Source organism: Enhydra lutris, unplaced genomic scaffold (genome assembly GCF_002288905.1).
Source record: "Enhydra lutris kenyoni isolate GAN:26980312 unplaced genomic scaffold, ASM228890v2 scaffoldscaffold27, whole genome shotgun sequence".
NCBI classification, from domain to species: domain Eukaryota; kingdom Metazoa; phylum Chordata; class Mammalia; order Carnivora; family Mustelidae; genus Enhydra; species Enhydra lutris.
Window position 1 is genome coordinate 9,053,429 of NW_019154111.1, and position 25,657 is coordinate 9,079,085.

At 41.7% G+C, this 25,657-nt stretch overlaps 1 protein-coding gene across 1 annotated transcript in view; it reads right to left on the reverse strand.

Moving 5' to 3' along the window:
* LOC111151981 (exocyst complex component 4) overlaps positions 1-25,657 on the reverse strand; it is a 722,606-nt gene that overhangs the window by 52,315 nt on the left and 644,634 nt on the right. The window contains exons 15-17 of the mRNA XM_022510235.1: positions 15,382-15,523; positions 7,629-7,807; positions 4,790-4,949 (exon numbers count right to left, since the gene is read on the reverse strand). Coding sequence (XP_022365943.1) covers positions 4,790-4,949; positions 7,629-7,807; positions 15,382-15,523 — 481 coding nt within the window. The remainder of the gene's footprint in view (positions 1-4,789; positions 4,950-7,628; positions 7,808-15,381; positions 15,524-25,657) is intronic.

Sequence of the window (25,657 nt, forward strand, 5' to 3'; positions counted from 1 at the left end):
TCCTGTCAGATCTGCTTGTGAAATATGTCCTAATCTGACCACTTCTGACCTTCCGCAGTGCTGCCATCTTGGCTTGAATCACTCCTATCTTTCACTACTTTCCTGACAGCTCCTTCTGTTTTTGCTCTTGCTTGCAGCCCCCCTCCCCAAATGTCTACTTACAACACAGTAACCAGGAGTGATTCTTTTACAGTGTAAGTCACTTTATGGCAGTCTCTGTTCCAAACCATTGGACAGCTTCCTACCTCACTCAAAGTAAAAACCAGTGTTAACGCGACAACCTTCAGGATCTCAGCTTAGATGAAACCTGTGACACCGTCTCTGACTCTTCCCTCTGCTCATTCACGTCATAGATACTGGCCTTTCTGCTGTTCTTTAAATGCCAAGCGTACTTCTCCCTCTGGCTCTTTCCTCTTGTGTGTCTTTTCCTGGTATGCTCTTCCCCTAGATATCCACATGGCTGGTTCCCTGTCTTCCTTTAGCTTTTTCCTCAATTGTTACCACATCATTAAGGGCTTCCGTGACCACTCTACAATTGTGGGTGACCTTTGTTACCCCGGCATACTCTCTTCCCCTTCCCATGCCTAATTTTTCACATAGCATATATATCATCTGAGATACTTTATATTTTACTTATTTATTAGTCTGCCTTAATTGCCTGAATTATAATAGTGTAAGTTCCATAAGGGCAGGACCTAAAGAGAAGACACACTCAGTAAACAGCAGTTGAATGAGTGAATGAAAGAATGAGTAAAAGGGTGAGGAAGCTTTCTTAAGCTTTCATTTCCTTATCTTTGTCGGATTTAAGTACGAGAGATGCCAGTCTAAAGAAAATCAAAATGAGAAAAAAATCGAGGAGAGAGGAAGCCTTGAAGGAAACCAGAGGTGGCAGGAGAGATGAAGGAGAAAGAGAACTGTAAAGGGACCGATGTCAGAGGGAAAATGTGGGAAGAGCAGGAAGAATCAGAAAGAAAACTCCGGACTCATCTGCTTGAATAATGACTTCACTTAAAGTACAAAGATTGTTGGAGCCACTTTGGGGACTTCAGTGCCCAGCCAGACTTCTCCCGCGGTGCAGTGCCTGGACCCCCGGGCTGTTTCAGAGATTCAGTCTGGAGAAGTGCAAGGCAGCTCAGGGGAAGATGATTTCTCATGAAAGGAACTAAAAAAAGCCCACTCAAGAAGCCCTTCCATTTTCTAGTTAACCTGCAGTCATTTTCCAGGACAGAGTATCATCTTGACTCTAAAAATGTACAATGGGGTTAAAAGGGTCAACACCATAGCAAAGATCATTGTCTGGGGGACAGGATTTCTCTAATTCTGGTGATTATACAGGTTATGCTGATCCTTGGTCACCTGAGATTTATCCTCCTACTAGAAATGAGAGTAAAGTTGTGTAGAAAAAGAGATCGACAGCAATGCCGCAAGTAGAAGAATCAACATAAATGGAATCACTCCACATTCTTCTTTATTACAGAAAGGGCGCTGTATTTTCCACTGGCCAGGGAGGCTGTGGAGGTGAAAAACTACAAGAGCATTGTAACTTCTTGTTAAGTAAGTTTTCTGACACATGGCAACTAGTGATTAATTACTGTGTTAGAAGATAACATTCCTGTAGAGACTTGCTGGAAATACAGATGCTGCCCATGCCTGATTAGACACTGCTTAAGGAACGCCGAGGCACACTGCTGCAGTCTATTATTTCTGGCTATTTTGGTATTGCTGTTATATTCATTTGACATAGCTTCAACTTCAGTGGAATTGATGGAGCCCATTTCCATGAAACCCATCCTACCAAACCCAGAAACAGAAAAAAATAAGGCCATAAAGCATGTCTATGTGTGTTCGATGTATGAGAGCAAGAGCAAATGAAGGAGAAAAAGACAATGAATCATAGGGATACATGGTTCCTTTTGTAAAATGCTTTATGCTCTAGGGAGATGCTGTTCCTCCTAAACCTGTAAGAACACCAACCCATGTCAGCTGGTGAAAGCTCTTAGGGCATTAAAGACAGACTAAGCTTTGTCATTATCCAAGTTCTTTGTCAGCACCAAAAGAAGCCTTGAGTGGAAACCTATCCATTCATTCAATACCCATGATGAGCACTTACTCTGGGCTCAGCACTGAGAAAACAGAAAAGAGTCTCGATGTCTTGGGACACTAAAGTCTAATAGGGAGAGGTCTTCCAAGGGGTGCCTGGGTGGCTAAGTCAGTTACACGGCTGACTCTTGGTTTTGGCTCAGGTCATGATCTCAGGGTCATGAGACTGAGCCCCACGTTAGGGTCCCCGCAAAGCAGGAGTCTGCTTGGGATTCTTTCTCCCTCTCCCTCTGTCCTTCCCTGCCACACGATCTCTGTCTCTCTCATCAAATAAATGAATAAATCTTTAAAAAAAAAAAAAAGGAGAGGTCTTCTGAACCAAGATTGGAAGGACAGAGTCATTCAGTGCTACATATTTATGCTGCCTATTTCCTTTTATAATCCATCCAGAGTAAACAGCAGTAGTAGCAGTACCGCTCCCAAGTGGTCACATTTCAGGTCACACCCACTGCCTTGGACATCAGTCCCAAATCCAACCATAAAAGGCATGGCTCAGTTGCCATTTAATTACTTCCTGAAGAAGCAGTGCTAGCACGCAGCCCACTGATGCCGACCTCAATACCGCCCAGTCAGCATTTCATTATTCAGGTGCTGGTTTTTTTAGGACGTGTTCGGGCCCCATACTGTCTGCCAAAACCTGTTAATTTACTTATTTCAGCTAAATAAAAAAAATCATTTAAAAAAGGATGATTGAATTTAAGAATTACATTCCTCTGAGAATTAGTAATGCTTTTCTGTATCCCTCAGGCCTCCATGTTCTTAACTTCCCCTTGTTAATGTTATTATGAACAGACTAATTCAATAATGAGATCATTCCCCATAAGAGCGACCAAATAAATGCAGCATTCAGTCACACCTGGTTTCCCTAATCTGAGCAAAGAAGGCTTTCTACCAAATTTAGCCTAAAATAGGGAATTTAATGAACACACAACACACACATACGCATGCACAAAGGAAGAATAAGACAGGGAAAGAGGACAGAGAAGCAGAGGAACAGGGTAGCAATGGAACAAATGGAAGGATAGATTGGAGAAGAAAAGTTAAAAATGAAGATACATGGTTATAGGCTTTCAAAACAAGGATCCTAGCATATATGTCTTGATAACTGTCAATGTAATGTAATATTTCATTATTTCCTGAAAGGTCTTAAAAATGGTTTCAAATTTTCTGGAACTTCTTGAGGAATCCAAAAATCAAATGAAATGGCACAGAAGTACAAACATTAGGCAGTAGAATTCCAGTCAATTAAAAATAAATGACTTTCTGGCCATAAAGGAGTTTATGAAAAAATTCACCAAGGTACAAAGAGCAGTAAAACACTAAGATACCATAATCACTGTCTATCTTCTTCAAAACTGTTTTAGCTTTCACTGAGTACCAAAGGTCTGATGATTTAAGTAAGGTATACAGTGTTGAGACCACATGAAGAGAGAATAAAACAACCCTTCAAATTTGCAAAAGTACATTATAAAGAAACATTAAAAATTGAGATCCGCAAACTAGGAAAGAGAAAGCATGCACTTTAAAAGAAGAGCCTTCAAGGACATGAAAGGTGAGCACGGTTGATGATGAATAACCACTGTCCACACAACGAAAACAAGAAGAGAAGAAGGGATTTCAACTGGGAAAGAGAGAAGAGATGAGGAAAAGGTTCATGAAAACATATATTCAACACGTGATTTATGAAAGAAAAAAGGAAATAATCCTAAAGGATTTGTAAATTTGCAAATGTTTATAAATTTGCAAATGATTAAATAATACCTAACTTATACCATGAAATATTTGTTCAGGTATTAAAAGTGGTACAGTGGACCCTTGAACAATGTGGGAAGGAAGGGGTGCCAACCTCCCACACAGTCACAGATCCGTGTATAACTTCTGACTCCCCCAAAACTTCAGTAGGAATAGCCTACTGATGGCCAGATGTCGTACCGATAACATCAACACTTGATGAACGCGTTTTGTAGGTTATATGTGTTAAATACTGTTTTCTCACAAGAAAGTAAGGTAGAGAAAAGAAAATGTTATGAAGAAAATAAGGAAGAGAAAATACATTAATTGTAGGGTATGAAAAAAGTCTGCATATGAGTGGCCCTGCACCGTTCAAACCCATGTTGTTCAAGGATCAACTGTCCTTTCAAGGGCTATCAGCGGTTTTGAGAAAAATAATGTTTCCAATGAAGGTTACTGATATGGGAAAATGCAATTAAACAAATATAAAATTGCATTAACATATTTCCAATTTTGTACAAAGAGAAATCATATGCATGCATAGTATGAAAATTCACTTGTATCCCTGGCAGAGGCACAAGGCCAGGAGAAATTACACCAAATGTCATAGTCTCCAGATGAGAGGCTTAGGAATCATATTTATTGATTTTTTTTTTTGTATTTTATGTGACATATCTTATGCAATAAGCAAATATTACTTTTAGAATAAGAAAGTTACTGAAGTTTTGTAGTACGAAGAACTTAGGTTAGAGAACAGGAAAACTCCCTGCCTAAGGCAGGTTACACATCCAATAGAATCATAGAGAATTACCTTCTCTAAGACTGATGAACATCCAATTGTTTTGCTTTTTCTTAAATTAACTTTTCAGGTACCAAGAATCCATTTTTCTAAGGGATTTTGATAGGCAACGGGATCTTGACTTTGGTACAAGGGACTGAGCCCGGTCCTTCCTCCTACCTTGCAAAGTCCAGGTCTGCCTCCCGCGACATGGTGATGTTGGTCAAATTCTGCTGCAGGACAAAGATGTTCCTACACATCTTCTTGATGCCGGACTCACTGATGCGCCTGAAGTACTGGGCACCATTAATGAGGATGCAGGAGATCAGGTGACCCAGGCCTGAGGGACCAGCACAGATCAGCGGTGGGGGGTGGAGAAGAGAAGACAGATTAGTGCCACCTTGTGTGAACTTACACATGAATGTGCAAGGATGTCTGTCTTTAAGTCCTCCACAGATTTAAACGATCAAAGAAGGCATATCTCTGAGGGTTGCTGCACCCATGGAGCCTACAGTAGTTCTGGAGTACTTATACATCGTCCTAATAGCTACAAATGGAGAGGCTTTATGCAACATACCCACTGCACACCCCAAGCCACCATGTCAAGGGCTTAGAAAATAAGCCAGTTGGTTGTAAACTACTGAAGAGGACTGGAACTCTTACTTTTCTGTAGAGAGATACTGGAAGCAGAGAAGAACAATGCAAATACAATGATCTGTTTGGTTTTCTTTTCCTCCCACAAAAAAAGACAGGGGTGTATTTTTGGCTCAAATGTTGATTTGGAACCCAATAAGCAAAAATATATCAGTAAGAAATGGATGCATGCCAGTCACCATTCTTCAAAGCTTCCCCTGGAACTCTAAAGCTAGTCTGGCTAGTCACAAGCAGTCTACTGTCTTCATGATTTCCCTCTTCTGAAGTCATAGAGCCTCCATGGTGACGGTTCAAGGCGGGACTTCAGGATCCATGACTCCCTCTGTCTGCAGAATGAGTTTCCCTTGATGAGGATGAACGCAGAAAAGGGAGAGGAGGAGCATTCTCTCCTGCCTCAGCTACACTCCTGCAGTTGCTTCCAGACCACAAACTCACCTGTACGTGCAACTACTTGAAAGGGAAGTAAAAGGATTTTTACTCAAAGAAAAGGAAACACACACATGGATTTTACATTTAAAGCCACTGATTGATGTGAAAAATCTCTGTAGGTTAAGTTTTGGGTATGATTTTACTGAGCCCATAACTCCGGGTATAATTTTGTTCTGCCATGGTAAAACGGAATTTGCCTAAGCGGAGACAATGAGGGGGGTGCAGTGTTTGTAGAGAATAGTAAATAATAATAAATATATTAAATAAGTAAATTTAGGGGCGGCTGGGTGGCTCAGTCAGTTAAGTGTCCTACTCTTGATCTCAACTCGGGCCTTGATCTCAGGGTTGAGTTCAAGGGTTGAGTTCAAGGTTGAGTTCATGGAGCCCACTCCCTGCCCAGCATGGAGCCCACTTACAAAAAAAAGTAAATTCATATGATAAATACACATAATAAATTATAATAATAATTAAAAAAAACCCAATAGAAGTTGTCTGTTTTATATCATTACTATACACTGGCAATTACTATACACACATAATATCTGTGATAAGATGCTCCTCTTTGCCACACCAAAGAAGACTGATATCCTCTCACCCCCACACCCCACCCCTTGGGAAATTCTGTATTATGCCTTTTCAATTGAGGAGGAAATATCACAGAGAAATATCTAGAGCTTTTTTAAACAGAAGGTCTCCAATTTATGATTTCTTCATCTCTATTCTATGTTAGAGCATTACACCCATATTTCAAGAAGATGTGGCTATTCATCAGGATTGGATGTTAAGAAATGTCTGGGCAAAATGAGAGGGAAAGTCTGGGAACTGTGAATGTTGATACACAGGGCTTGGAAGAGTCATGGTCAAGAGCAAGGAGGAAACAGTATAGTGAGCGAGGAGTGACTTCTCAGATGGACACCATAGCTCTAAGCTCCAGAGGACTGTTGTGGCCCTCAAATTCTCAGTGCTACGGAGAGAACACTTAACCTCTTAATCACTAACACTTTCTGGCTGAAGTCTTCTAGGAATAGTTTCTTTCAGAACATATCTCCATCTTTATGACATAATTTAATGGGAAAATAGGATTTTCAGTTTTTTGGTCCAAGTTTGCTGGGACATAACTGTTTCCTAAAGCAAGCAGTGGCCAAGCCTTTCTTTCCTATCTCCAGGTTCTACAGTCCTCTGCACAATGCACTTTCTTAACTGTTTTGAATAACATTGCTTTAATTCTGAGAGACACCATAGATACTTCTGGGACCCAGAAATATATACAAATAAACCAAAACAAGAAAGGAGGGAATATAGTTTGAAGTCCTAAAAGTCCCACCCATTAGAGAAATTCAGCATGAAAAATTTTTGGTTGGCATTGCATATTTAACAATGTTGAAGGTGAATGCCTTTATACGGAAATGTCTTTCGTGCCCTTCCTTGCCAGCCTGCCCCATGGCATTAATGGATCCAGCCTTCCTAAAATCTCTGCTGATCAGAGGTTTCTTTTCAGACAACAGCGCATTCTTTGAGAGAAAACTTCCCCTTCCACCGATAATTTTAGTTAATGAGATCTTTTTTTGGAGTCTTCTCATTGTATGTGTGCTTCTTTTTCTTTTCTGAGCTTCTCTTGAGCTAACTCATGGTCCACTCTACATATTTACCCAACTCTCATGAGTGGCGTGTCAGGGAAGCAGCCAGGCTGCCATCTGCCTTATGTTGGATCAAATCTTATCAACCAGAAGCAGATGGCAGCCAGACTGTTGTCTACCTAGCCATCCGCAGAGAGACTAGGTACTGCAGCTTTAATCCAAAAAGAGAAAAACCGAACCAAAACAAAACCCAAACAACTATAAGTTGTGAACTTCAATAATAGGGAAAGATTAAAAAAAAAAAAAATCCTTCACCCCTCCTTCCACCCCAAATCCTAGGGACACAGGCAAGGTCTGACCTTCAAATATATATTGGAACTTGTGCTGCTGAAGGCTGGCACTCATGGCCTCTTCAATGGCGCTGATGTCTTTGTTGAGCTTGACCACCAAAGGGTCATAATCCATACTTTCCACATTAGCCACAATGGCGTAGTTCCCCTCCTTTGCAAGGGGGATGAGATAGTGGAAACAGTGAACCCTGAAAAAAAGGCAAAGATGGAGAGGGCAGTTAGTAATACATTTTCCTGATGAAAACAATAATCTTGGACAGACCGCCCAAATATTTAGGGCAGCAGTGGCCCTGTAAATATTTACGTCCTCCTCCGCTTGTTCACCGGAAAGCCATCTAACGAAGAAATGAGGGATCTGGAGCAAGTTAGTTTCTGTGAGCCTCGCCTGCTTCACCCAAACATCGAGGGTGAGGAATAAATGAGCTCTAACATCCCCTTCAAAGACCGGATTATATGGCCAGTGTGAAAAGCATTCCATCTTTCAACAGACACGGCTGTAGCAGCAATGCGAGGCAGAGGTCACGGAGCTCGAAAGAGTTGGCTCTGGAATGAGACCATTTTGGTTTCAGTTTCCAATTCCAACATCTGCTGGCTGCGTGGCTTGAGGCGAGTTACTTCATCTCTGTCTCAGTTTCCTTATCTGGGCACTTGGGATGACAACAACACTTACCTCTAAGGGGCTCTGAGGAGCTACTGAACATCGAGCATGTGGCATGGATGCCCGGGCACAGGGCAAGGGCACAGCAAGTGTTGGCTACCATCACTATGACTATAATTAATCTATTACTTCAGTAAAACACTACAATAAATTTACTTATTTATTTAAAAATAAAATTGTGCTGGGCCTTGGGAATGTGAGACATGGCTTGTGCCCCGAAAGACTCCATAGCTTAGTGGGGTGGATCAAAAAAGAAAAAAGAAAAAAGAAAAAACAAAAAACAAAAGAGGGCAGTGTGTCACTCAGGAGCACGTGGTCCTCTGGTGAGAACCATGGAAGCCCGCCACTGGGGTGTCAGGAAAGGTTCGCAAGACAAGGTGACACTTAAGTATGTAAGATTATCTAAATGAGCTTAAAGAAGGACGATCCTGTGTTGACACTGCCTGAGTCATTCTGACCATGTACACTTTTTAGGTTCTTTTTGGTAGTTATTGGGAACTGCTAAAGAAGTCCGAGATGGGTAAGGATTGGCTACTCTATAACCTGGGTGTGAAGCTGTAACAAAAGCAAGTTTCAGTACAAACAATTCTTCCACACATACAGGCATTTATAAAGAAACAAAACCAAAAACCAAAACCCTCCATCCATCGGCAGACCCAGTTCAAACACGCTGACTATAAACTCAGTGAGGTAGACAGGAAGATGTTCAGAGTCAAAACTCTGTTACCCTTTTAGTCTGTATCAGGTAATAGGAAATATTCCTAAACAAAAGGCTGCAAAAGCCTTGGGCATTATTGCTAATGAACTGTCTTCAGGCTTGACTACCATCTTTCTTTTTTAAGTAAGGTTTATTGAGAAATAATTTATACAGTAAAATGCACTCTTCTCAGTGTATAGTTCTACGAGCTTTGACAAGTTTACACAGTTGTATAATCACTGCTATTATCAAGTTGCAGAACCGTATCATCCCCCCCAGAATTCCCTTGAGCCCCTTTGCAGTCAACCTCTACCCATACCCCAAGGATCTGGCAACCACTGATTTACAGACACTTCCTATACTTTTGTCTTGTCCAGAATGCCCTATAAATAGAACCATATAGAATCATATAGAATCATATAAATAGAATCATGGAGTTTGGCTTCTTTCACTCTGCTTAAAGCATTTCTGCTTATTTGCCATCCATATACCTTTGTGTCACAATTCTTGCCCAGTATTTTTATTGGGTTGTGTCCTTATTATTAAAATTTGAGAGTTCTTTATATGTTCTGGATACAAGTTATTGATTAGATATACATTTTGCAAATATTTTCTCCTCCTCCTTGGCTTGTCTTTTCATCTTAGTGATGTCTTCTGAGGAATGGTTTTTAATTTTGATGAACTTCAGTTTATCATATTTCTTCTTTTTTGGGTGGTATTTCTGGGGTCATATGTAAGAAATCTTGGCCTAAATAACATCACAAAGATTTTTTTTTCCTTAAGTTTTCTCCTGGAAGTCTTATAGTTTTAGGTTTTATATTTAGATTAATGATCCATTTTTAATGTTTTTTTGGTAAGATTTTACTTATGTACTTGAGAGAGAGCATGTGCACAAGTGGGTAGTGGGAAGGGGCAGGCAGAGAGGGAGAAGAAGACACCTGGCTGAAAAGGGAGCCCGACCTGGGGCTCGATCCAGGACCCCGCGATCATGACCTGAAGGCAGATGCTTAACTAACTAAGCCACCCACGTGCCCTGATTCATTTTGAGCCAAGTTTTGTATAGGATTGCATTATATTCTTAAAACTTGCTTATGTGAGGGAAATCTAAAGATCTTGACTACTAGCTCATTTTCATTATGGGTGATCATCTAACAGCGACATCAATTAATGACAAATTTTGCCAATAAAAATTCATACTGGCATTCCGGTGCTCATTGGCAAGGTGTATACTGTTAATCAAGACACCAGTAACTGCGCTGGTTGCAGCCCCCTCTGGAATGTGACCTTTCTAATATCATGAAAGCTGACCAATCCTGGAGTGGGATTCACGATGAGGGAAACTGATTACTACTGTGGTAGAAATGAAACTGAGTAGCTCTTAGCTGAAAATAAAATCACGCCATCAATGCTAAAGTATTTTTATAGTAAATTACACATGACGCAACTCCAGACAATGGGAAGACCACATACAAAGGCATGAGGGTATGAATGAAGGCCGGTTTTCAGGAATGACAAGTGGTTCCTTTTGGAACACACACATTACATGTGAAGACAGAGGCATGAGGTGCGCTCGGGGAGACGGGCAGGAGGCCAGTCATCATCAGCTTTGGAGGCCATCTATGGACTCCGGACTTTATTTGAGAAGCCACAGGGGGCCTTAGGAGGATTTTGAGAGATGAAATGATATAATCAGATGTGAGCTTTGGCACGATCGCTCTAGCACAGTATAAAGGGTGGACTGATGCTGAAGAATGGAAGCAACTGAAAGGAGAGAGACTACTGGGGATATTCTCAGGAACTGGGGGTGAGAGTGTATCAGATCCTGAAGTGAGTGGCATGGAAGAGAAGTAAGACTACTTTAAGGTACTGTCTTCCTCTCCCCAAATGGTTAGAGATGAAAAAAGATATTAAAGTAACCACTGGCAAATGTCAAATTCAAAAAGTGTTTCTTTTCTTCAGAGTCTGGCATGCTGTTGCTGACCTTAAGATGACTTTGGCATTAAGGGTTTCTACAAATATTGCTGATTACGCAGCAGGATGGGTAATTTTCAGAAAGTACACACTTCGGATCCCAATGGTAACAGGCGCTCGCTGTGGAACCCACTTAGAGCCCTCCTGATGGGAAGAGAAATCAGCTGATAAAGGTGACATTCCGGGCATCTTGGACTCAAATGGCAACTTAATTTTCTTCTTCTAAAGTTCAAATAGGGGGAAAAAAAGCCTCAACAATTTTTAATGGTCTCACCATACCTTTTATCTCTTGGGAGTGTCATTTGCCTTATGCTTCAAACTGTGGAAAGGGGCTGCTTGTTGGTTAAATGTGACCTACAGGGACATGGGTAAAATGTCAAATGCTCTTTGGATGGGTCCTTCAACATGGAACCTACTGGATTTGAGAACACCTTCTGGTTTGAACTTTAACAATGTTACAGAAAAATACGGGCTGCAGATATGGAGGTATTTTGGTGAATAAGATAAATCTTTGGCATCTGAGGTTGTTCTGGCCTTCTTGCTAGCATTTCTCACTATTTTTTCCCCATTAATTTCTTTGTCTATTCTATCTGTGCTCTCTTATTCCAGTGGCTTTGGGGGTAGAAGTACCAGAGACAGTACCTAACCAGCCACTTCTTCATTGCACCAGCCCCCGAGGGACAGGGCCTAACTTCTAACTCTGAGTTATGGTCAGATGGGAACAAAACGAACATTAGGAGATTATGGTGATAAGGACTGCTGCCCGTACAGCTTCCGGACCTCTTGCATACATGCAGAGGACTGCTGGGTGAAAACAGAGCCTTCAAACCACTTCATTTCCTTTAAAGAGCAACAGGTTTTGTTTGGACAAACAGCACTTCTTTTGTCTGGGTTTGATTTCAAACCAGCTCGTTCTCCAGAAGCATTCAGATTTTTATTGAGCACTTACTATGGGGGCAGGACTGTTCCAGGTTCTGGGGCCAGAGGAATAAAAATGGCACAGCTGACTCCCTCCTTCTAGAAGTCATCATCATCCACTGTGGATACAGGGGGGCCCGGCACCCTCCTTACTTTAGCATTTCCACAGTAGTGTACTGATATGCTAGTGATGCACTTTGTTCATTTTGTATTGTCAACCGTATGAACACGCACACACACACGCACACACACACACACACACACACACACGTGCTTGTTACTGTGACAGAGAATGAATGAAATCTGTCAATATTCATTTCCGGAGCCATCCACAGTACTCTCTGCCTAGTTTTACTTGTCATACTTCAAAAGGAACAAAGACAGTATGGAACATATTCATAAAGCAACCTGAATGTTGAAACCATGTGATATGAGAAGGTAGGAGAAATTAATTTAGAAACAATAAACATGTTTAGTGCTTTTAGCAAAAATCAAGGGAAGGAAATTCTGCATCCAGGACTCTAAAACTCAGTGCTTTTGTTATTCATTCTTACAATGACCTTTTTCTGTTTTTCAGCGATTGCTGAAGGAGATACAGCAACGGGTGTCATCACGATGAATGGTTTCTTGTAAAGTTAATAAATAATGACTAAGGTATGTTCAGCATTAAGAATAGTACCGTCATGACGTATGAAAATAAAGAGGGCAGAATAGAGGTTAAGGATTTAAAAGACTTACTCAAACATGTTGAAAAATCTCCCACTGGGAATTAACTACAGTACAAGCGGCTAGTTCTGAACGTGGAACACTTTGTGTTCCCAACACAATCGATAGCATAAATTCCAGGAGCTGTGATAGTAATTAATTTGATGTTCCCTTGCTTTTCTGTGCAACCTGGCTAACAGAGGCTTCAGAATGTTACTGATTTTTGTTTTTGTTCCTGTCTATTACATTTATCTATTCATAGAAACCACCTGATTTATTTCACTGTCAGCTTGTAAGTAAACAGAAAACAAATCTAAAAATTATCGCAAAACAAATCAGAAAACATGGAGGAAGGGCCTTTCTTCCTGGACAGCTGCATGTAAGGAATATGATCAGAAATGAGGCCGGGTAAAACATTCCTAGCCTGCAATGCTGCTTCTCTTACTCCACTCATAAGGTGTGACGTAATTAACAAGTAAGTCATTGGACAAGATAATGAAGAATGAACAGAGCACGAGGCATACACAAGAAATGACATCCAGAATACATTATCAATTATGTTTTGCCTAAGGACACCTGAAAGATATCCAATTTCTAATTGGAGTCCAGACATATGAACCAAAATCCTATTTACATTTTTAAAACCTCAACCTAGTAAAGACTCCAAATGAAACAACAAAATGCTCTATGAACTTTAATAATGTCTCATGGTAATACAGAAGATGTGTTACTGTACACTTTCTGATCTTGAATTTTCTGATCCTGAAGTTCCAAAAGTCCATATCCACCAGGGGTCTGATATGGCTACCTAGAGGTCTAATAAGCAACTCTAACTAACCATCTCCCAGATGGAAGTCTTGATTTTCACCCCTCCTACAACCCTTCTCCTCCCTCAGGCTTTCTCACCTCTGTTAATGGCCCTGGCACCCAGAGTTACGCTGGGTCCAAAGCTGCTGGTTTTCCTCGAGTCCTTTCTTTTGCTGTCACCAGCCCCTGTACCCCACCCAGGTGATCAACACATTTCATCAGCTCTGCCTTTGGAACAAATCTCAAAACAACCCTTTTCACACGTACTCTCTGCTGCTCTGGAGCTCATAACTGGTCTCAACACACGCTAGGCTTCCAATCATACTCCTTCCTATAATCCCTTTTCCAAACGATAGCTGAAGTGCCCTTTTAAAAATGAAAATGAATGAATGAATGAAGGAATGAATGAAGCTCTCTCCCTTGCTTAGAACCTTTCTATCTCTTCACAATGCCCTTAGAATGAAATCTGAGCTAGTCACCTGGTCTACGTGGCACGATGATGTGCCAGGCTTCACGACCACACGTGGTCAGGCCCCAGCTGCCTCTTCCCATAGTCTCACACTCCTCCCCACCTCCTTGTTCCCAGTGTTCTACGCGCCCTGACCCTTCTCCACTCCTCAACACTGCCAAGCTTGATTATCTCGGGACCTCTTGGTCTGAGCTTCCCTTCTCCTAGGTCTTTACACACGTGGTTCCTTCTTGTTACCATGTCACATTTTCTTTGACCACACTATCTAAAAAACAAAAAAGCTGATACCTCTTTGTAGTCAAGCCCAGCTACACTCTGCCATGTCCAGAATGAAAACTAGCCACGTGCGGCTATCGAGCACTTGAGATGTGACCAATCTGAATTTCAATGTGCTCTAAGTGTAAAACATGCAGATTTGGAAAGACTTTGTACACAAAAAATGTAAACTAGCTCATCCATAATTCTGACATTAGTTATATGCTGAAATGATAATATTTTGGATACACTGGGTTAGACAAAATATATCATAATTTATGTGTTTCCTTCTACTTTTTCAAATGTGACTCTTAGAAAATTTCAATGATCTATGTGGTTCAAACATATCGCTCACTTTGTAGATGTATCAGCACTGCTTGATTCCATTATGGTATTTTGTCGGTTGCACTTATGTGAAATTATCTTTCTTCGTTCGTTCATTGGCTGTTTCCCCCATTAGAATGTAGCTCCATGAGAACAGGGCCCTTGAGTGATTTTTTTTTCATTGCTGTATCCCAATTCCTAGCACACGGCCTGGCACAGAGGCACTTAGTAAATGTTTATTGAATGAACAAATGATTGAAGACATCCCAGTCTTTTCTTTCTACCATTTCCATAGGTGTGATAAGAGAGCCCACCAACACTAAGAATGTTCTATACCGACCGCAAGGGAAGGAATAAGAATCCAAGATTATGGCATCTTTGAAACTCTTGTCCTGAATTATGATTTAATGTAATCTCAAGGTCTCAATGATTTATGATTTAACGTAGGTCTCAAGTTCTTGAAGGACGGCTCCTGCATCTGTATACTCCCTTACCGATTAGCAGAGCACATGAAAATGTCAGCGACAATAAAGTCACCATAATCACAAAGCTACCACATTCTGAGCATTTATTTTGTGTCAAGTATTGTATTAATTATTATTTCATTTACGAAGTCTGTAGGCTAGGAATTATTGTTTTACTTTTATGATGAGAAAACAGGGCCAGGAAAGGTGTATTAACTGACTTTAAGATGGCCTAACTAGCTGGTAGAGACATTCAAATCCAGAACGTTCTGATGTCACAGGCCACACAGACTCTGAGTCACCATATTTACGATACAGTGTGTGCTTAAAACTTTTACAGTGATTAACACTAGAAATCACATTCAGTGTAAAAAAATAAAAAAGGACATCAGTAGTAAGAATCAAAAGTTACAGTGATATGCTCCAGAAAGAAACAAGCGATAGGTGACCCGCGGCGCACTTCAGGTGCGGTCTTGGGCTTGCCTGTGTCATACCTGACTTCCAGATGCAGCACCAGCAAGCAGCGGTCAGCCATATCCTGGAAAGATCTGGCAAGTTCACTCAGCGTCTGCATGATCTGCTCCGACACTGGGGGCAGATCCATGGTCACACGGCTCTCCTGAGCCGGAGACAGCACTGAAAGGAGAAGAAAACACCAGTCACTGCACTACGTGCCTGGAGATCTGCTGGAAATGACATCTTACTTTGCTGTTCATCATGTTTTTACCAATTTGACTAATGCTGGTGTGGGCAGCATTCAACATCCGAGACACAATTGACCGTTTCTGTACTTAATTCAACACTGATTGTCTTCAACCAATTCACAGATTACTAGAGCAGAACCTTGGCGTTGGAAATGGCCTGAGCAGGCATCCGGCCCAACCACGTGGTCGAGGCTTGTGTCTCTTGCGCATCTTCTAGTGATTGCTGGGTGTCTGCTTACGTACTCCGATGAGTGTGAACGAAAACTCAGTACCTTTTAAGGCAGCCTACTCCATCTCGAAAGATGTGACCATCTCTATCTACTGACATCTGTTGCCATTAACTTCTAATCATGGGCTCTGATTCTAGAACTTGGCAACCATTCTCATATGTGTTAGCACGTCAAGTATTCAAGACACCATGTCTTGTGGCTTCCTTCAAGTCTTCCCTTTTCTAGGCTAACTAACCCCAGTGTTTCAGCTATTCTTCATATAAACAGAGTGAATTGTTTTTTTGATTCTCTTAATTTGCCTACAAAACCATTCCAATTGTTCTGTATCTCCCTTGAAATGTGGCACTCGGGACCAAACATAATAAATACCACAGAGTAGGAGCATCTGGGTGCCTCAGTGGGTTGAGCCTCTGCCTTCGGCTCAGATCATGATCTCAGGGTCCTGGGATCGAGCCCTACATCGGGCTCCCTGCTCCGCAGGGAGCCTCCTTCTTCTCTCTCTCTCTCTGCCTAGCTCTCTGCCTACTTGTGATCTCTGTCTCTCAAATAAATAAAATCTTAAAAAAAAAAAAACTATAGAGTAGATCTGTCCTATCTACAGAGAATGATTAGTTCCCTTGTTCTAGATGCTATGCTGCTTGCACATGAGCAACAAGAAGGTGAAATCTTCTTGGGTGGGGGGTAGGAAGAGTGTGCTGTATTCTGCTTTATCTCATATACAGCCTACAGTCAGCTAAAAGCCCCAAAAGGTCTTTTTGGAAAATTTGATAGAGCTGCCTTCTGTATCTCTATCAAGTAATTAATAAAGTATTTATGGTACTTGGACATTTTTTTCAGGAAAATATTGAACAGCAAAAATGCAAACTATATTTATATCTAGACTTCTGTTGCATATCCAGCTCCCCACAACTTCTCAAAGATCACCAACAACGAATTTGGCAATTTCATTCAAAAGTTCTTTTAGTATTCTAGAGTTTCCAAGACAGTCTTTGAATCCTGTTTCCACTACTCACTTATTATGTGACCAAGACCTAAATACTTAAATTATGTCTGCCTCAGTTTCTCACTGTAAAATGGAGATAATGTCACCTACAACGTGGGGTTTTGGGGAGCATTAAATGGGTTAATGTGGGTAAAACACATATAATAATAGCATATCAACCTCACTTAATATTAATATAAATAATGAGCAACTGTTATTATTCTTTAGCATGTGATTTGTCCAGGTTAAGAGTTTTTTTTTTAAATTTTTTAAGTTTTTTATTTTTTTATAAACATATAATATATTTTTATCCCCAGGGGTACAGGTCTGTGAATCGCCAGGTTTACACACTTCACAGCACTCACCATAGCACATACCCTCCCCAATGTCCATAACCCCCCCGCCGACCCCCCCCCCCCAGCAACCCTCAGTTTGTTTTGTGAGATTAAGAGTCACTTATGGTTTGTCTCCCTCCCGATCCCATCTTGTTTCATTTATTCTTCTCCTACCCCCTTAACCCCCCATGTTGCATCTCCACGTCCTCATATCAGGGAAAGAGTTTTAAGCTTAACTATAGTGACAAGGTACTTAAAAGATAATTCCCTTGAGATTCCATTATCAGTATTTTTTGCTTTTCCACCTGAAAATCCTTCTGTCAGAGGATGCAGTGTCTTTTGGAAGAAGGGCACTTAGGGCCTGTGAGATCTGGCAAAGCATCACTGACTGGCTCAGGAGGGGCTCCCCTTACAGGGTAGAGAGTCACAGGTGGCCGTGGCAGGGTCTACAGCCACAGGCTGTCAGAACTGCATCTGTTTTTGGACTTTGCTATGCCCAGAGAAGGGCCCAGAAAGACAGCCCAGCCTCATAGGGCCAAGTTCTCTGGGAAACCAGACTTGAATAAATTCAGGGTATTATGGCAAAGATTAAACAAAAAACAAATTTGGGCCAAGGGAATGGATCTGTAAGGAAGAATGAAATGTAATGATGTAGATTCCAAATTCCTACCAGCCTTGGCATCACTCAAGAGGCTCACTAACTCCCCCCACGGGAGAGTGGCTACGGCATGGCGGCCCCTCTCCACGGTGAACACTGCCCAGCCTGTAGGACTGCAAGACGAGATCACCGCCTTCATAATGTTTTCATCCGGCAGGCCACATGAAAGCAACTATAAGGAACACTAGTCTAATACTTCAAAGCATGTTAGGGCTTTGAACCCTTGGACTCTGCTGTTGAGTGACACTGACCGTGGATTGAGAGCTCTTTATGTGCCACGATGGGGGCAGAAATCAGACCCCAAAGAGATCAGACTCATGGCTTAAGTTCCAAAGTTATATCAATCTCCTAACTCTATCAAAGACATTTTGGACAAATTCTACCAATAAGAAAAATCCAAGTAGACGAAATTAATGGAAGATAAACAGTCAAGAGAAAATTTGGAATGAGTGAGGTAAAAGGAGTTTAGAAAAGCAGCACGTTGCACATTTCGCTGGACTGTCATCTACAACAAAAATGTAACATTTTAGTAAAGCGACATGAAACCTCATGCCCAGAGTTCTATAGAAAAGCCCTCCTGTGAATTCCTGAGGGCTCCCTGAAACTTACAAAGTTTTCTTAACAAGAAGGAATATACAGAGCAAAAAAATGCTGAGCTTGGCAAACAAATACAACACAAAACAGTGAACTCTTAAATGTCAAATGGAAACCTACAAAAAAGCAATGCTGACAGAAGAGGCTGGGGATACAGTTGAGATAGGAGGTTACTGGACACACACCTGATACATCCTTTTAGAGGCTATGTGGTGTTTTATCTTAGGGATTGCTCTTCATATCAGCAAAGCCCACATATATTGGACTTTAAAAATATTAGTACTTGGGGTGCCTGGGTGGCTCAGTAGGTTAAGCCCCTGCCTTCGGCTCAGGTCATGATCTCGGGGTCCTGGGATCGAGCCCCACATCAGGCTCTCTGCTCAGCAGGATCCTGCTTCCCCCTCTCTTTCTGCCTGCCTCTTTGCGTACCTGTGATCTCTCTGTCAAACAAATAAATAAAAATCTTCTAAAAAAATATTAGAACTTGATCATTTTATTAAGATATACACTTTGAGTTGTTCTGCTAATACTAGGGATGGGTCCCATCAGATCATTCATAATATCCTGCTCCTCCTATAGCCACTGTATAAAAGCAGGCATCTTGGAGACTCCCAGCTAACTAATCGTGGCAGTAGAACTGTGGCTTTCTGTACTAAATTGTTCAGTTTATAGGAGGATGCTGAAGCTTGCTCTCCAGGGCAGGCACTCCTTGTTAGGTGAACCAAGACACATTTCCAATTCTCCCTTGTTCACACAGCTATAGACTCCAGAAAGCTGAATGTTCGCATTTCCAGCCTTGCTCGTACCAAGTGGAGGCCACGTGTCCCCGTCTGCCCGATGACCTTTAATATAGATTCTTCTGTGGCAACTTGATCTAACCCCGGCTAATTCTGCAACTCATCTTTTGACAGAAAAACGAAAGTATGGATTGTTGCCCCTAAAACTTTCTGGATTTTAATCTCAAAAATGTCTTCAATGTCACTTGTCCATCTTTCCCTAGTGCTTGGCTAGCTCCTTTTCCCCTTCTCAGCAAATTTTCCCAACTCATGTTGCTTTGTCCTTCCTACTCTCTTGTCACTCCTCTCTCTCTTTTTTTTTTAAAGATTTTATTTATTTATTTGACAGAGAGAGAGAGAGAGATCATAAGTAGGCAGAGAGGCAGGCAGAGAGAGAAGGGGAAGCAGGCTCCCTGCCAAGCAGAGAGCCCGATGCGGGGCTCGATCCCAGGACCCTGAGATCATGACCTGAGCCGAAGGCAGAGGCTTTAACCACTGAGCCACCCAGGCACCCCTTGTCACTCCTCTCTTAAAAACCTCAGATTCTCATTAAGACTTCAAAGGAATCATCAACACTTGTTATCTCTGTGGTCTTGCCTATTAACTCTTCTACATGCCATAATCCTTCTGCCTTTACCTCCTTATTACAGCATTATTCTCATCATCACCAATGATCTCTTAATTGCCAAAACATTGGGTGCTTTACAGTTCTAATCTCAGAAAGGCCCTCTGCTATGTTCAACGTTGACTGGCCACTTCCCTCTTAAAATTCCATTTTCTTTTGGCTTAGATGGCACCCTACCCTTCTGGGTGTCCGTTATCTCTCTGACATTGTTTTCATCATTTCCTTCCCTGGATCCTCTTCCTTTAGCCCACCCATAAGTGCTGGGGTTCCCAGGACTTTTTTCTTTGTTGGTCTCCCTTACTTATCATTCTGTATGTTCTCCCTGAGTGAGCTCATCCATTTTCATGGCTTTTGCTATTATCTAGGGATTGAGGACTCCTAAACTTCATTTGAGCAACTGTGCAAGCTAGCCTTACCTATATATCCCACAGGCATCTCAAATGCAATGTGTTCTAAACAAAACTCATTATCTATCTTCAGCATCTGCTCTTTATCCTGAATTCCCCCTGCATCAGTGGTGTAGCAATCTAGAAATCTCAGCTGCAAGCTTGAGAGTAATTTTTGAGCCTCTTTTCTCCCTCACTCTCCCTGGCAAAGGCTAATTTCTTCCAATTTCATTTCCTAAACGTCTCTTAATGTCTTTTGTCTTTTCTGTACCTGCTGTGACTTTCTTGGTTCAGTCCTCATCTCTGCCATGAACTACTATAGGAAGAGGCCTCACGCCTGGCCCCTATCTTGATTCAACCCTCCATGTTTAGCTCATTAAATGAGTTAGAGAAGCAGTTATTCCTCAAAAACACAAATGAGACTTTGTCAATTTCTTCTAAAAATAACATCAGTGTTTCCCATTGCTTATGTGTTGATATCCAAGCTCCTGAGCAAGGCTTTCCATTATTTTTGGTTTCTGTCCAACACTTCAGTTTTTCACCATTTCCTTAACTCCCATTTTCTCCTTCCTCTCCAACTTCTCTCCTTTCCCATCCTGGCCCATTAATCTGACACCTTCTTAAAGCAGATTCCCTAAACATACCCCGCTGTTTCAGGATTCTGTGCCTTGGATGGTTCTTAATCCTCTTTCTAAACTATTCATGCTTTCTGGCTCAGAAAGTGTTTCCTGATACTCCAGGCTGGGTCATTGGCTCCTCTGTCCACCGCCCCCCCCACCCCGTAATTCTATTACAGTAGTTACCGTATACCATTGACATCTGTTTATCAGTATGTCTTCCTAGAGATCATTAACTCCTTCACGGCAGAGATTATCTATATATCTGTCCATATCTGTTGGGAGGCATACAGGAGCTCCATCAATGCTTTTTTATTAAACAGAACAAATATTTTAATTGACCAATGTGCCAGGACAAATAACTCACATAATAACAGATTGATGAAAATCAGGAGAGAGAAGGCACAGCTTGCCATTTACAACTGTAACTTTTCCCTTAGCTTCTTGAGTATATTCTGGGGACAGAGTGGATATATGGAAGTAGTTCATGCTAGCTGGTTTCCTGGGCTGTTCAGGAATCCTGCAGAAGTGCAGACTAAAGGAATTCTGGTCAATCCCTACAGCCCAAGCACTTCCCTATAAATGGTGTTGCCTTTAGAAGTCACTTTAATTTCATGAGTCCGCCTCGTGGCAGCCAAGCCTTGGGGGTCCTCTCTTTTCCACGGACATAAAATCCCTGGCATATCAAATAACCAGTATCTTTCAAGGGAAGCCAGTGTACTGTCATGGAGAAGCAATCAGCCCAGGACATTAGGATGTCTCAAGTGGTTCCACATCCTAATATTAACCAGACTGAAATGTGTTTAAGTCTTAAAATTAGTTGAAATTGGACTCATTCAGACCCAGAAGAGCATCTGTTTTCAAGGATGCAGCTGCTACACTTTCAATGGCAACTTACTGTGACTTCTTTAATTGATTCATAGGAGGATGCCCTTGTGCATCTGTAATATTACCTAAAATTGTTACAATGTTAGCTTAGACTGGTATCAGCTGTCATCAAAGTGATAAATTGAAAAGGAAAAGCTGGTTATCGCGGCAAGAAAAGAAAGGTTAGCTCTGTGAATTCAAACTTTCTAGAAGATGGAAAAAAGACAATGAAGAATGATCCCATGAGATTTTCTCACTTGAAAACATTTTAGAAGATCACATTTTGGTACAATCATTATTTCTGACTCCTCTTGCTATTTGTACAGAGAAATGATAGATACCACATAACGATGTCTGCTTGAACCTGGGATACATTTATTTAATTTCCAATCTTCAGTTTTCCTCTTTAGAAAATCGTGGTAATCATATCTTCCTAACTCCCAGAGTGGTGGGTTATTAGGTTCTGTAAATAATTTCGAGATCCTTCAATGTTGTTACCTGGCTGACATTTTTAAAATATAAAAACAGGAATGCAGATTAGGCTTGTGACATTAAGAATTTAAGGGGCTTATGGAAGCAGAGGGAGCTGGGCCAGAAGACCCTCACTCGAACTCTTCCCTCTCCCCAAATGCCTGCAGGATTGTGCCGCTATCAAGCCTAATGGTGGGGACGGATTGAAGGGTGTCAAACACTCTCAGGCTGTGGTTCCAAGTTGGAACCTCAAGGCCAGCTAGCTCTGTCCTCGGGCTTTTCAATTTCTCTGTACCACCATCCTACGTTTTATTCATGCTCTGGAATTATTTGTAAACCTACACAAGCTAACCAGCCCCGACCCCAGTGCTTTGCACACAGTAGTCATCCTTCTAAGTGTTTGTTCAATAAATCACTTACCTATTTATGAAACCAACTGGCTTCTGGAAGCAGAGGTGATTTTCACACGCTAAAGTCTCTACTGTCTTCATAGCATCGAATTTTTTTTTTTTTTTAAGATTTTATTTATTTATTTGTCAGAGAGAGAGAGGGAGAGAGAGCAAGCACAGGCAGACAGAATGGCAGGCAGAGGCAGAGGGAGAAGCAGGCTCCCTGATGAGCAAGGAGCCCGATGTGGGACTCGATCCCAGGACGCTGGGATCATGACCTGAGCCGAAGGCAGCTGCTTAACCAACTGAGCCACCCAGGCGTCCCAGCATCGAATTTTTTAAAAAAGATTTTATTTATTTATTTGACAGAGAGAGAGAGAGAGAGAGAGAGAGCAAGTGAGCAAGTGCACAAGCAGGCAGAGCAGCAGGCAGAGGGAGAGGGAGAAGCAGGGTCCTTGTGAGCAGGGAGATCCATATGGGGCTTAATCCCAGGACCCTGGAATCATGACCTGAGCCAAAGGCAGACACTTAACTGACTGAGCCACCCAGGCACCCTGAATTCTGAATTTTCTTAGGATAGAGGTGTCCTTTCCTTTTTATCTAAGTCAGTTACTCCAAACAAACGTTTCATGATGACTCTTTGATCATTCTTTCTTTTTCTGAGATACATTTTTAAACTCCCTGCTATGCTTTGCCAGCAGTCCTAGCTTTTGGCACGGTCATTTATCTATTTAGCAACTCATCTATTTTGTCACTCCTTCCCATCCGCTGAACAATCCAGAACTTTCCCTGAAGTTCTTCTGCTGTGTTTCTATATAAGGACCAGGCTTACGTAAGAAACATGTCAGGTGGGTTCTCTTCAATTTTGCTTCCTATTTCAGAAGCAGTGGTTCTTCTGTCCCTGAATAATACCTAGCTCTTTTTAGTCCAGATTTCCCTAGAAATTTTAAGTTTGGACTAGTAAAATCAATTGATTCCAAAAACCAGAATGCTGCCTCAGACTGTTCCCTGACCTACAGAATTACGATGGCCAAGGATGGGGGACATACTGGACATCATTCACATTAGACCTTTTGTAGGCATACCTGTGGGAGACCAGCTCTGGAAATATAGCCACTCTCGGAGGCCTAATACCCAGCCTGACGAAGCCTCTTAGAGCTAGCGGCTGTGCGGCAAGAATGCCACGCCTTTTCACTGCTGCTTCTGGAAGGAAGCTCTCTTTTGTCTCCTCTGAAGGGGAGGAGGACAAATGGAAGGGATTTTTTTTTTTTTTAAATTGGGGTGGCTAAAAATGGAAAAAATTCATCACTAGGAAGGACAAAAGAGATTAAGAATGGAGGAACTAGAGCACAAAGTGAATGTGTCTTATTTATGTTTGCTTTTCTAGGATCTAATTACCTAATTGATAATATATTTATGGTAAAAAAAATACTTACAGTGGGTGCAGGAGGCAAAGACCTACTTTCTTTTCTGTGCTACCATTTGTTATTTAAATGATCACGTGTTATATCTTTCCCCCGTTAGTCACAGACTTATGAGCAACATAACTTCGTGTCCTTTGGAACAACTCTCTCCCTCACCCTCCTCCCCCTACCCCAAAATGTCTTCTATGACCCTAACTGCAGGCAGTGATGCTTTGGGGAAGAAAAGGTGTGTTTGCGCCACTTGCTGTCCAGCCTAATGGCATGGATGTTCAGTAACATTGGTTTAAGAATGTGTTATTATAAGACAAAAAATAAATAAATAAAGACCAAAGATCAAATCTTTATAAAGAACTCAGTTTTAAGGATGACGCTTAAGAGTAATTTCCATCTCTGTGAAACCACATTCTTTCCTGCTGGTTCCCAGAGGAACAGAACTTATTCTCTCCCTTATCACTACCTATAGAGCACAGTTCTTAACAACAGTCAGCCTCACTGTCCTCACGTGTCTCCTCAGAGAGTTGTTGCGAGGACCAAATGGGGAGCACGGCCCCTCCTGCGGTGCCTGACACAAAGCTAGGACCATGTGAACTCCAGTAACACTAGGCCTCCCTCTCCCCATTCCAGTCTTGGCGCAGCTCCCCTCATGCTGTAGAGACCCCGGGAGCTTGTGAGATCTGTGAGAACAAAAGCCACAGCCTACTCTTCCTGCCATCTCTCACAGTCGAGCTCCTCCTTTCCCTCAGCAGTAATGCCTGTTGCCTTGAATTGGCAGGTTAAGGACAAATCAAATAATTTTATGTCTTTTTCTTTTCATTATAGCTCCACAGTGCCTTTAACCCAGTGTCTTCCAAATAGCTTACTAGCTTGGAACATTATTCTGTTTCAGGGTAAGAAACTGAACCTCCAGGAAGGCCATGAGTGAAACTGAAGAATTATCCCAAATATTGACCTATACAGAGAAAACAGGGCAGATCTCTGTAAGGCTCACAGTGAAGGGCAAAATAAAAATAAGAACCGAGATTAAAAAAAAAAAAAAAAAAAAAAAAAAGGAAAGCACTGTTGTTCCCTTAGGCTACCACAGGTAAGAGGCCAATTCGGAGCCAACAGGATAAATGACACGGGGCCGTGTTGTAGAGGGAAGATCACACCTGGCTCCTCATGAAACAGGGCTCGCTCGACGGTAACGAGCCTGAGCAAAGCCCCAGGTCCTCCAAGACGGTGAGCTTTAGTCTCGACTTCTCTACAGTGTCAACCAGCCCAGACACACTGGTTTTTATACCTTGAGAGTGACGGTACAGACCTCAGTGCCCTCCGGTCCTGGGGGGAGACATTAAGATTGATTTTTCCTTTATTCCAAATAATCCTCCCCAAGGCCTGGTAAAAACCTAATCATCTACTAAAAAGGCGTGTGGTGTGGCTAATTCAGCTCCTGCCGGATATGAAAGAGAAATGGAGGAAAAGCTAATGAACAGCTCCTGTCCTTGTGCTGAAAGGCACTATTGTGGGACTCTATTAGATTTCCGTGGACTCTGTAAGCCTTTTGTGTTTCTGTAAAACCTGACATCAAAAAGCATCTTGAGGTGTTAACAAATACTTAGCCAGATATTTTCCGTGAGTAAGCGACACAGATTTAAGTTGCAAGAGAATTGCAGACGCAAAAATATTATGTGGCAAAGAGATAACATTTATTCATGTGTCAATAGGATCCTTCC